Source organism: Ictalurus punctatus, chromosome 12, assembly GCF_001660625.3.
Source record: "Ictalurus punctatus breed USDA103 chromosome 12, Coco_2.0, whole genome shotgun sequence".
Taxonomy (NCBI): Eukaryota; Metazoa; Chordata; class Actinopteri; order Siluriformes; family Ictaluridae; genus Ictalurus; species Ictalurus punctatus.
In genome coordinates this window covers 12,996,898-13,009,689 of record NC_030427.2, presented here as the reverse complement: position 1 = coordinate 13,009,689, position 12,792 = coordinate 12,996,898, and the positions used below count along the sequence as shown (strand labels likewise).

Here is a 12,792-nt window from a genome sequence, read left to right as displayed (position 1 = left end):
TAAGTGACAACAGGAGCTAACTTGTTTCGTGGACATTCTGCAACTACAGTATAAATGGGTGAGTAGTATGATGTGTAGATTTAATAAATAAAACATTGTAATTATGGGTGTAAGATAAAGAAAACACTTTGATACATGCTGTTATAGGATAATAATCAACCTCAGGGTGGTAACAGTAATTCTGCTTTATCGTATTTTATTCCTTCCGTAATTACATTAATATTAGTTCGTAACTCTTTTATATCTCTGCTCAGATCTTTATATGAATAGAAGTGAGTTGTCTTATTTCAGTTCTTTGCTGGATAATGACTCTTTTCTTTGAGATTGTTTCATGGAGCTTGTCTAACACACACAGACATTCACTTGGACCCATGCCCACTTTCTAGAAGCAGGCCTCATAGTTCAGCAATAATGATGACTTAAAGCTTTCCCAGCTGTAAACATCTACCCCTTTTGATAGCGGATTATCAGATAAAAGCTGGTTTGATTTTTAAAAAAGGGGGTGAATGAGCGAGCAATGTGCAGCTGTGTGCGATTTGGGCTGATGATTCAGGACTTTTTCCACTATGGCCTGGATCAGAATCTTGGCAGTGTCTCAAAAGCGCAACAACAAAACTGTTGATGCTACAAACCCATGGTGGAGGTTTATAAAACAGGCAAGGCCAACTGTGCTTCAGTTATCACCCGAGGAAGGACTGCACCCCACAACCAGGATGAGTAAGGTGAGAAAACGAGAGATAGAATAGCTGCAAACATCAGGATTGTAATGTGTTTAGCTCAGGAAAACTAAGGACTGAGTTTTTCAAAAGCATTGCAGCACAAAGATTATTGTTAGATGGAAGAACGAGCATTACATTAAACACTCTCTCTCTCTTTTACATACACACACACACACATACAGTTCTTGGCTATGCGATGCTTTTAGAAACTCATCCCTGATTACTTTTGAATCTGAAAAAAAGTGATTAATAAGGATAGTAAATCTTAATATAAATATGAATTGAATAATTGATACTATATCAAGTGGTCAATAAACACCAAATTTCTGATGCAGTGGAATTTTTACCCTGCATACCCTGATTTTCTCATTGCAGATCATATTTTACGAGGATAAGAACTTTCAGGGCCGCTCATATGAGTGTGAGACCGATTGCCCAGACATGCAGCCCCACTTCACCCGCTGCAACTCCGTCCGAGTTGACAGCGGATGCTGGGTTTTGTACGAGAAACCCAATTATACAGGATACCAGTACGTTCTGACCCGTGGAGAATATCCCGAATACCAGCGCTGGATGGGCTACAACGACTCAGTTCGGTCTTGCAGGACCTTCTCTTATGTAAGTATGGGGGTTTATACACTGGGGTGGTAACCCTAAAGCTGCACTTGTGTACCATCAGTGTGTTTCTTTCACCTGGGAAAGTGATGGCAGTGAACCTTCAAAACAAATTAAATGTCAATAATAATCCGACTGCTGTGCCTTAAATGAGATTTAGAGCTACACTTCCATATCTTTGCCATAAGAAAGATATCCTTGATAGAAGTGTTTAGAATTTTTGCTTCCCCAAGAATATGTGTTGTAATTCATTAAGCTCATTATTGCGACTGTTTTGTTGACAAGATACCATTCTGAAAATGTGGGGACATTGAACACCAGGAATGAAAAAACAACTTTTATTTAAAAAAAAAAAAAAAAAAAAAGAAAGAAAAAGAAAGAAAAGAAAACAATTTGGGTATTGAATTTAAAGTTTGCATTAGGTTTAGGTACAAAATATATATTATATCTTTTCTATCCTACCTCAATACTTTACCTGCAGTTTATGTTCCTTTGTGCAACCTACAATCAGTTAACAAACGATGCCTGGTAGTGCCTACTCAGCGAGGCATGAGGTCTCTTTCCAGAACCTTCAAACTGACTGTCCCTCAGTGGTGGACCTTCCAACCTCAATCCGGACAGCAGAATCTGTCACTATCTTCCAAAAACGGCTAAAAACCCACCTCTTTTGTGAACACTTAACTAACTCCTAACTTGTCCACTGGTCCTCACCTTAAAAAAGAATTCTGCACTTACACTGGCTCTTACACTTCTACTCTGTGCACTTTGCTCATCTAGAATTCTGGTAAATTAATAAATGTAAATATTATTAAGCCTACCTACAATGGAAGTACCTCATCCTTTCTATATTACTACATTATTCGGTATTGAATATGAAAATTATTTTATTAGGGAAATATCCAGAACTCTTGATTATGCAGATTATGTTCCTATGATGACTGGAATAACAATTTTGACAGAAATCCTTTATTTGAAACATTAAAATAGCTTAAAATACTTTCATTTAGGTCCTGAGGTTTTGGTCTGGGTATGACATTACCTTTTTACTCCAATGCAAAAGTCAATAACAACACATAACTATCTTGTATTACATTGTGTAGATGTAAGATCTCTTTCTTGCTTTTCCTCCTCCAGAACCGCGGGGGGCAGTACCGTATCCGCATCTACGAGCGTCCTGACTTCCAGGGCCAGATGATGGAATTCAGCGACGACTGCGAGTCGGTGCAAGATCGTTTCCGCCACAGGGACATCTACTCCTGCAACGTGATGGACGGCTACTGGACCATGTACGAGCATCCAAGCTATAGGGGGCGCCAATACTTCATGCGTCCTGGCGAGTACAGGAAGTTCAACGAATGGGGCGCAGCGTGTGCCACCACTGGCTCCTTCCGCAGGATAACCGAGTTTTAAACGACCAGTGGTCTTTCTGTCCATGTAATAAACTTCACAATTAAATAAAAGAGCACAAATAAAGCAACTTGGCCTGTTTATATTTGTCCATGAAAAACAGACGTCCAGTTAATCCGGTAATTCTGTGTTTTTCACAGTAAAAAAAGTAAATTATATAAGAATAGTTATATACGATAAATATTAAACCAAATTCTTCAAATGTTTAAATTGTTTTTTAATTGTTTTCTACAAAGAAATTCATTTTATTAGTATTAAAGTATTTTAGTAATAGTAACAGTATTCATGCCACATTCCACAACTTGAAGCACCTGAACTTCAAGTGGCATTGAAGCCTCCGTGATGTGTTTTGTGGTGAGATGAGAAAGAAATATTTTTTCAGCATGTTGTTCGCAACGAAATGAGACTGCATACAAGGAACATCGCCTAAAACCACACATAAAATATTGTGATGTATCATCGGTGCTTTACCACTGTTTTGCTGCTGGTGGTGACAGCAGTATAAATTCTGCTAAGTACCAGGATATTTTAACACAAAACCTGGCTGCATCTGCCAAGAGGTTATGATTGAGCTTTCAACAACATAAACATGCATCCAAATCAGCACAGAAATGGCTGTGGGATCACAAAACAATCACTACCTTTGGATCCTGTTAAAAACCTGAACTGAAGAGAACATCTCACACACATTACTCAATTTCACACACATTCTTAGAAGTGAATTTTAAAAAAAATGTATTTTATTTCTCGCAATTACGAGTTTACAGCTCACAATTCTACCTTTTTATCTCGCAATTTAGACATCCATTTGACATTTAGTGAGTTACAAAGAATGCACTGACAAAGCATAAATCATTGTCTATAAATAAGATATATACAGTACAACACACCAGCTACACAAGACAAGGAAAAACAGACACTAGAACGCACTCATTACTTGAAGTTAGTCACATTTCAGGTACTGCGTCAAGTGGACGTCTAAACTGAGGGGGGGAAAGTCAGAATTGTGAACTGTACACTAGTAATTGCGAGAAATAACATTTAAAATGTGAAATATGAGCTCAAAATTGCGAGAGAGAGAAAAAAAATTCAGAATTGCAAGATAAAAAGTCACAATTGTGAGAAATAAAGTCGCCTTTTTCCCTCGGTAGTGGAAACAAACTTCCATAATAAAGTGCTTACTAAAGAATCATTAATGCTTATAAGTCTGATTCGTAGCTAGTTGGTTCAGGGCCATTTATGAACAATGACTATGTTTACATTGACAGCAGTAATCTAATTCTTGACCTTATTCTGAATAAGGTCGATATTGAAGACGATATTGTGATTAAGGTGTTTACATGAGCTGCTTTTAGAATATTCCTTTCATGTTCCTATTTTACATGTTACAGAACATAGTTCGATTAACGGTACATGTCATTACGTCCCCACGTCACGCCGTCTGACGTCCCTCCAGAATTTCACGTTTCAACATACAGTTTGTCTTCGTTATGATACCGTATACAGTTTTGGGTGTTTCATTTTTAATTTTACGAAAGCTTCAAGTGCATTTAATTATTTGTCATGTAATACGTGCTAATACACGACTGCTTAAAGCCGTGGGCTGCGTCCTAAACCACATCTTCATGTATTTCTCCTACTATATAGTAGGTTATTTTCTATACATAATTTTTAGTGATTTTTATGTAGGGTGCTGATAATGTTTGGAGTTGGCCACACTAGAACTAGAACACTCTAGCATAGTTAACATACAAGTACTTGTTATGCTCAGATCCTGTGTGTGTGTGTGTGTGTGTGTGTGTATCCTGAGATTTGTGTGTTTGTCTGAACATTTGACTGTACACACATTGAGAGCAGAGTGGGTGGGACGGTGTGATTTGATGACTCACTGCACATTCTCCATGTCAGCAAAACTCTCTGTCCTTTCGAAAAACATACACACAAACTCACAGAAACACGCACACGCACACACACACACACACACACACACACACACACACACATAGCCAAATGAGTCCATTTTAATAATGATAAATTATGTGATGATGAGTATGACGCTATTATAACACAATAGTAATAATCACATTATTATTGTGATTATAGCAGCACTCATCTCATCATGGACAATTACGAGTGATTCATAATAATTTAGTCATATTTTCATCCAAAACAACAACAACAACAACAATAATATAATTAAAGGTACAATAAATGCCTTTTTAGAACTAGACATCATGTAACTTCATTAGTGTCACTGTGTGTGTGTGTGTGTGTTTATTTTATACTGTATAACTGTTAAAGAAACATCAGAATAAAAATCCTTTATTTTTCCATAAAGCTTTTAGTAAATCTTGCGTCATTGCAGTTTAGCTGTAAACACACTGTAAAAATGGCAGGTAAAATTATGTTGATATTAGTACATAGATAATACTATACAGGGAATTACTTTAAACCATGTGTAAACCTTGTATGACAAACCAGAATAAGCAAAAACAAAGGCTTAGCCCTTTTGAAACACAGCATTGGACTATAAGAAATAAATCTGTAGTAGAAAAATGCAGTGTTCCTTATCCTGAAGGAAACTTGATAGCCAATCTTGATGCCAAATAGAAGCATTGGAATCATCACCAGGATATTAAAATGACTTGTGTGTATTACAACACAAGATACCAGGATACAAAAAAATACCCCAGCGTTTTTTTTTTCAACCTAATGTCTATCTATAACAATACCACAGACAAGAACTGTAACACGTATGTGTAGGTGGTTTCAGAGATGTTGAAGAATTTTAAAAGTTTTGCATGTGACCAACTTTGTTCAGAATCTGGGGTTACCTTGTGAATGATGACATGGAGAAGGACTATTTTATAAGTATTAATCAATCGCTTGGCAATGAAACTAAAGTCTGATAGGCTGCATGAGTCTACAGTCTGGGCTAGAAAGAAATCAGCCTTAGGCTTAAGCTTGCCCCAACAGCTGCCTTTAGACTTCCATTATAAGTCAGTTGTAAGCAGGTTTTGTTTTCATTTCTAAGTAAATGTAACCGTGTTGAAATTCTCGTCTGTAGGAATCAAACATCCAGTACAAATATGCCGAATAAACATTAGGTTCAAATACAATGGAGTATTCCTTTAATGGTGAGAACCAAACATCCCAGTAAGGACCAGGAGTTTAAAACCAGTTTCTTTTGTCTTGATATGCGAGGTACAATATCACCATATCAGGTCATATTTGCCACAAATGTGCTCATATGAGCACTCACACTTCTATATGAAAGTGCTTCAGTACTGGATTAGAGTAAGGGGAAACGGTGCAATGTTTAAAAAAAACTGACATAAAAAAAAACAAATCTATAAACTGTATAAAATCAGTAAGGAAAGATTTACACAGTCATGGGTTTACAATATGATCTCAGTTAAAAGCTAATTAGTATACAGTTTGGAGTTAGCAGTTCCAGCTTTGTATTAATCTGTATTAAAATTAACAAAATTAACAAAATTGTTAGAATTCCTACAAATCTTGCCTGATAAAAGGTTGTGTGAAAAAAAACTTTTTTTTTTTTTTTTTTTTTTTTTTTTTTACCAAAAAAACAACATTTAAGACGTACACAACAACAATTTAGGTTTTTACAGAACAGCTATCCAGTCCAAAGAGCATTTCGACATGACTGAACTTTGAATCTTTACAGATGGATGAATTCCTTACAGAGCAATGGAGCAGATTTACACAGATTACACAGAAACCAAGTGAGCTGCTTTTCCATGGCAGTGTGAAGTCATTTCCAAATCATCAGTGTTGAAAATTTCCGGAAAAAGAAATCCGCCAGCCAACATGCTCCATTGCAACGTCCAAGATGATGTGTACCAAAAAAGTCGGATACGAGAAAATATACATGTTTAATTCTGCTTTTATCTGCCATGATGTAATGTTTGAAACATGTGGAAGTTGTGCCTCCTTTTAGGTCATGAGAGCAGATGGTCATGTGTTTAAGGAGAAATAAACAGTCTCTTACTCTCTCTCTCTATCTCTCTCTCTCTCACACACACACACACACACACTTTATTTTACTTGTGAGGACCAAACTTAGCAAATTAATGCTCCTACACCTAAATCTAACACTAACCCTAACCTCAGTAAACAAAAGGAAACCTTTTGATTCTTTGAGTTTTGTAAATAAAAGCAGTTCAAAAAATGACAAATGTTCCCACAAGGACAAATCACAATCAAACATTCAGACACATCAGATCACTGACAGATATTCCTGTCCTTGTGGGGACATTCCGTCCTCACCAAGATATAAAAACATGACTATCTCGTCCTCCCCAAACATACTCTCTCTCTCTCTCTCTCTTTCTCAAACACACACAGAGTTATGTCTGAAATAAATAAGGCAGATTTCTAAATTTACTTTACATATCCAGTTCTGAGACAGGATAATCTGTACACAGTGTTATTTCTGATAATTTTTTTTTTTTTTAAAACCCCACGAGATTTGTACCGTAACCTTCAGCAGCATGCAAACAAAACCGAGCAACGTCAAAGAGAGGGTTTGGAGCCAACCTGCTATCTATCTATTACATCAGTAGTGTATGTGCGATTACTACACACAATCATTCTACTGTTCCCCTGAACTGAGAGAAGAAACAACAACAGAGAACAACACAAAACTTACTGCCATTCAAAGTCTAGGGGCAGATGTGGAATTCTGTCAATAAATGTTTAAAATACATAACAACGTAACTCCAATTTTTAAACTACAACTGTCAATTTTGAACGCTGTCTTTCAGACAGAAATGATGGAAAGTTGTTAGAAAACTTTCCAACACTGGAAAACAATGCAGAAAAATATACATATAATTCCGCTTATAGATATCTAATATGATGATATAATATCGATGTAGTGATGAATTATGTCCCAATAAACTTTTCTATAAATCATTGACATCTAAAGTTTTTTTTCCCAACAAAAATCTGATTGGAAGCAGCTGATTTCTGTACTGGATCTTTAAATGTTCAACTTTTTTAAAACATATTTTTCCCATTTTTCATCCTTATTGGCGTTAAATAATTTATTTTGGAGATATGAAATAAAGTTATATATATATATATATATATATATATATATATATATATATATATATATATATATATATATTAAAATGTCATGCAAAATTAATGTTGATGCATATTATGCGTGGAACAAATGTAGAAACATCTTAAAGTGTTGCGAAGTCCTCTAATTTAATTCCCATGTGACTTTTCACTGAAGATTTCATTTCAACATTCTATGAAAATGCTCTACCTGTTCATTTTCAGAAAGCAGATTTGATATTCTATCCTCAATACAAGGAAACATAGAAATTCTTCGCATTTGTTAATCACATGCACACTACAGATATACTAAATAGAAGAAGAAGAAAAAAAGTCTGGTGTATTCCTTTAAGAGATGTGTTTTTCCAGACTCCAAATTCATTGTGGCCAACCCACAGATCTGACAAATCACTCAGTCAGCAGTGTGTGAAGAGGGAACGAGCTCGAACTCGCTCACCACAATGACGCTAACGTTTTCAGACATGCTCGAACACTCAGCAAGATTTTCACAACTTAACTCGGGGGAAATAAAATGTTTGTGTTACTTAACTGCTTAACTCTGATAAGGGTTTCGCTTGTTATAATTATAATTAAGTGCTCTCTTACTGAAAAGTGCAACAAAAATCACATTCGATGTAAATGTAAAGCGCGTCATCTGAAAATGACAGTGGATTATAGTGAGAAGCGAGTATATAGCATTGCTTGTTTTTCTTTCCCTGTGCTCATCCCGTAACTTAACCGAAGTCTGAGCTGGTTGCTGAAATGACTATTCCTATTTTTCTGTTTTTTTCCCCTGCTTTTAACATCACTGAATGAATCATGTAAAGAAAACTGTTAAATACTTTTGTCTAGTGATGACTGACAGCTCTGTGCCTATAGCAGGAGAAACCATCCTGACCATAGTTGTTTTTTTCATAAGCGCAGTAAACAGTAATATGTGATATTATACCACAGCGCTGTTTTATTCTCAAATCTGATTGGTTAGAAAGTGTTGATTCATTTTCTCTAAGAGCTACTCTGAAAATATTTCCAGCTGTAATAAAAAATAAAAAAAAACAAATGCCTGATTGTTGACACTCGGAAGTTTTCTTTAAACGTATCATGAAAGGAGTCCTCTGGGGTCAGCACTTTGTAACAGTCCTTTAGGTCTTCAGGACAGAGGACTTTGTGGTTTCCGGTTTCTGCTTATAGCTGCTATAACATAAGTGATATTAGGAACTAACTTGTTTTGTCGACATTCCCCAACATTAAATATAACTATACAGTCCGTACAGGATTTCGCAGAGTTTTTTTTGTGATTGTTGCAGCGTTGTGAATGCGCGTTGTGATGACGTCACATGACGCGTGTTGGCCCGAATCTGTGGAAAATCTGCAGTAATTTTGAAAAATTGCAAACTCCTTGGAATATTGCGGATTTTGATTTCGCGTTCATTTCTGCGATCGCAAAATTGCGAAATCCGGGAGGGACGGACTATAAATGAATTTTTAAAAATGCTGTGTTGTTCATTAATAAATGAAATGTAATTGTTGGTAAATTGCTGTGGCACAGGAGGAATAAAACACTTTGGGATGTCCTGTTATACAGTAAATATGAAAATAATCCACTTTGAGATCGTAACAGAGCAACGTTGCTTCGCTTTGGGTTGCATCACACCGCCCTGTCATTGATTATTTTCCTATAACAGCACACCCTTTAATGTTTCCTTGCGTACTTGGGACTTGTTTTTTTTGTACTTTGTACATGGCAAGTTCAAAGGTTTGTACTGTAAATATGTATTGTGTGGCTGTAACGGCAGCTCGAGTAGGCTGAGTTTCAGGCGCTTTACTTTATATACACACAATTTGTGAAAGGTGGTGTTAAATCATTCCAGTAAAAAAAATAATGTCACATGGTCACATTTTGTGATATTTATGGCAGTACACAGGGTGGACCGTCTATTGCCTACACAGTGCTGCTCTATATGGCCCTGTTCACCACATTTTCTACAGATTACAGATTATTAGCTTGCTGGGTAGACAATATTGGTAAATATTTAAGTAAAATACTTTTAATCGAGAATCAATATTAACTCTGGGACTAGGCTCAGTGGAGGGTCAGTTTAGTCTAATATTTAGGTAAATGCGTTTGGAGTAATAGTGTATGATGGGCCTAGTATATTGACATATATGTAAGTGCTTAAAATAGTATTATATTCAAATGTATTACAAATCTGTGATTTGTTTCAGCTCCATGCGTGATAAGCTCCTACCTACCACAGCAAACAGCTAAAGGTTGCATTTAATAAACTTCCTTAACTGAGTGCAAATGTTTGCATTCCCTCACTTCTAAAACGATTAAACAAACCAGAAGGAAGGTTAACGCAAGGTAGGGGTTTTTTTCACCCCAGAGATGTTCCTTGATTAGAAATGGTCAGAAAAATGTTAGTGGTAAAACAATTAAAATTAGATTTTTAAAATATGATATAATTAAATCAGGACTTGCAGGCTGCTGGTCTTTGTTTTGGATTTATGCTCATTCCAACCCCAACCTCCCCCAAACTACTCCTATTTGATAGAACCTTCTGAGTCTGCTATAAATTTAAAAAAAAAGAAAAAAAAGAAAAGATAAATGCTGACTGAGACTCAACAGCTATAACACGTTTTGAACAAAACAACACCATTAAATTAACATGGAATTGTTTGTAGATCAATTATTTTTCCTCAAGAAAACCTAGGGGGATGCAAACTTTTGCATTCATCTGCATCTCTGGTGCTGGTGGTAGATTCACAAGTGTTCCCCTTGTAGCAGGTGTGCAAGGAGGAATTTGTGCCCCCTGACAGGTTAATGGACCCCTTCTGTCTGCCATGGCCCTTGGAATAATCCCTACACACTGCGCGCGCGTGCGTGTGTGTGTGTGTGTGTGTAAGCAGCAAATCTGAGAAGTCTGAGATCAACCAAATAGGTTTGACTTGGGTCTGGTTCTAAACGGACCGGAAGTTTGACCCGTGGCTCCCTCGAGCCGCTCAAAGTGAGAAGTGCTGTGAACGATCGGCGTGATCCCCGCTCGCACCTTGCTCAGTCTGGGCTTTAGCTTGTTAAGTGACGATTTCCGGCGAAGTGGCCTCTCCCTCGCGAGCCCCCCGACACAGTCCCGGCCGTCGTCCTCGCTCGCGCTGCGGTTCAGCAGCCTCAGGTTGGCTTGAAGAACTCGGGGCAGCTTCCACCCACTGGCGTCGTCTCCGAGCGCGAGCTCCTCGCTCCTGGGGTCGGAGGCAGCGTCGGCGCCCGCTATGTCAAGGACGTCTCGCGCGACATCGCTGCGCAAATACTGGCTCGCCTTCTTGCCACTGTAATCGCGCGCCTCCACGTCGGCGTCGCACGCGCCCACCAGCAGCTTGATTACCTCGATGTGGTTGTGCATGGCGGCCAGGTGGAGGGGCGTGTAGCCGGCGCTCGAGCGCGCGTTCACGTCTAGTGCCAAGTCGCGTTGCCGCGCAAAGTTCACGATCTGGGCGAGCAGCTCGTGTTTGCCCAGCTTGGCGGCCCAGTGCAGGCACGTGAAACCGGTAACGAAGTCCTTCTTGGAAACGAGGCTGGGCTCCCTGTTCAGGAGCCGACCCAGGCTGTCCCATTCACCGTCGCAGGCGCACATCATCCACTCGTGCTCCACGGGGTCCAGCGTCGCGGAGGCGCTCTCTTCTTCAGCGTGCGCGCAGTTTACCGACGACGGGTCGCAGTCGCTCTTGGCTGCGTGTCGGCTGTGCCTGAGCACCATGCTGCGTCGTACCTGCGGCGAGCTGCTCATCATGTGCGCGATGAAACTCTTCCGACTGCCTTTGGGCGTGCTGCTCGCAGAGTCCGCGCTTCCCTCATCCGCTCCGCCCTCGCACGTGCCTAAACTGATCCGCGGTGATCCACTCCCTGCTCCTAACCTGTCCTCCTCGCGTGCTTTCGTTGCGGACTCGCCCTCCGGGTGACTCTGATCAGCTCTGTCCTCGCTCGGGCATACTTCTTCGGTATGCGTCGGTAAATATGCAACGTATAAGTACGTGCTTCTGTCAGTCTCCGGTTCAGTCTTGGCGATCTCCGGAACACATCCTCCCGTAGAAGTTTGTGCATCATGCAGAGCTTCATCTGATCTCCGGACAGACCTGGTGTGATTCGCAGCGCCAGCGTTCCCGGTATGCTTATTCCCCATTTCCGTTTTATCCTCACATCCGTGCGCGGCCGAAATGAAGGCTGATACATCCGGACCGGTTTGCGAAGTATTCGGAGGTGTGCGCGCACCTGCGCAAAACGAGGCAGGCGGTATTTCTTGTTTTGTATCTTTGTGCTCTGACGGGACGGCGGTGTTGAGCGCGTGGCTCGGATGCTTGCCCGGTTTGACAGGCGCGAGGCAGTTGTCCCTGCGGTTGTCATGGGTAACAACAGCGCTGAGGCTCGTTTCCAGGACGGCGGCGCTGTCCGGTCCATGATGGCCATCCTCCCGTTTCACCGACCCTCTGAACCTTTTCCTCAGACAGACATATTTCTCTCCGTTCTCCACTTTCACCACCGCGACGCTGTCCACGTAGCTCTTAAACGCCTCTTTAACCGCGGCTTTCCTCTCGGGCTCGGGGGAAATGAAGGATCGGAAGTGCTTGATCAAATCCGTGTTCTTCACTCTCCCTCCTCTCTCCGTCAGAAAACATAACACCGCTTCTTGGCTGCATTCGGTCGCCATCACATCACACTAAACTACACATCATCGACCATTATTGTTTACCTGCATTTAGCAGGCTATCTGTTATTCCCCATGACGGAAAAATATCTTTTTTAGGAATATGAATAAACAAATCGATGCTCGGCCCATTTCTGGATCCCCCATTATTTTGGCTCTGTTAATCCCTAGTATTGCCAGTAAGTGGAGCAACCACGTCTTCATTCATTACTCGCAAACACACGCCCCGCCCTTAAATCCCTCCTCACGGAAACTGTTTC

At 39.7% G+C, this 12,792-nt stretch overlaps 2 protein-coding genes across 2 annotated transcripts; one reads left to right on the top strand and one right to left on the bottom strand.

Annotated features, from left to right (window-relative positions):
• Positions 1-2,828, top strand: LOC108272738 (gamma-crystallin M2). Its single transcript, XM_017481421.3, has 4 exons — positions 1-58; positions 500-722; positions 1,095-1,337; positions 2,469-2,828. The coding sequence occupies exons 2-4, from the start codon at positions 567-569 to the stop codon at positions 2,742-2,744; spliced, it is 675 nt and encodes a 224-aa protein (XP_017336910.1). The 5' UTR covers positions 1-58; positions 500-566; the 3' UTR covers positions 2,745-2,828.
• A 5,135-nt stretch (positions 2,829-7,963) lies between these two features.
• On the bottom strand, positions 7,964-12,745 carry LOC108273153 (ankyrin repeat domain-containing protein SOWAHC-like). Its single transcript, XM_017482199.3, has one exon. The coding sequence runs from the start codon at positions 12,533-12,535 to the stop codon at positions 10,763-10,765; it is 1,773 nt and encodes a 590-aa protein (XP_017337688.1). The 5' UTR covers positions 12,536-12,745; the 3' UTR covers positions 7,964-10,762.
• Positions 12,746-12,792: the final 47 nt, after the last annotated feature.

What these genes read in the sequence shown, in the direction of transcription:
- LOC108272738 (XM_017481421.3), top strand. Translation starts at nt 567, where the DNA reads ATGGCCTGGATCAGAATCTTGGCAGTGTCTCAAAAGCGCAACAACAAA. An exon ending in CCACAACCAGGATGAGTAAG is followed by an intron (nt 723 to 1,094) that starts GTGAGAAAACGA and finishes TTCTCATTGCAG; the next exon opens with ATCATATTTTACGAGGATAA. An exon ending in CTTGCAGGACCTTCTCTTAT is followed by an intron (nt 1,338 to 2,468) that starts GTAAGTATGGGG and finishes TTCCTCCTCCAG; the next exon opens with AACCGCGGGGGGCAGTACCG.
- LOC108273153 (XM_017482199.3), bottom strand. Translation starts at nt 12,535, where the DNA reads ATGGCGACCGAATGCAGCCAAGAAGCGGTGTTATGTTTTCTGACGGAG.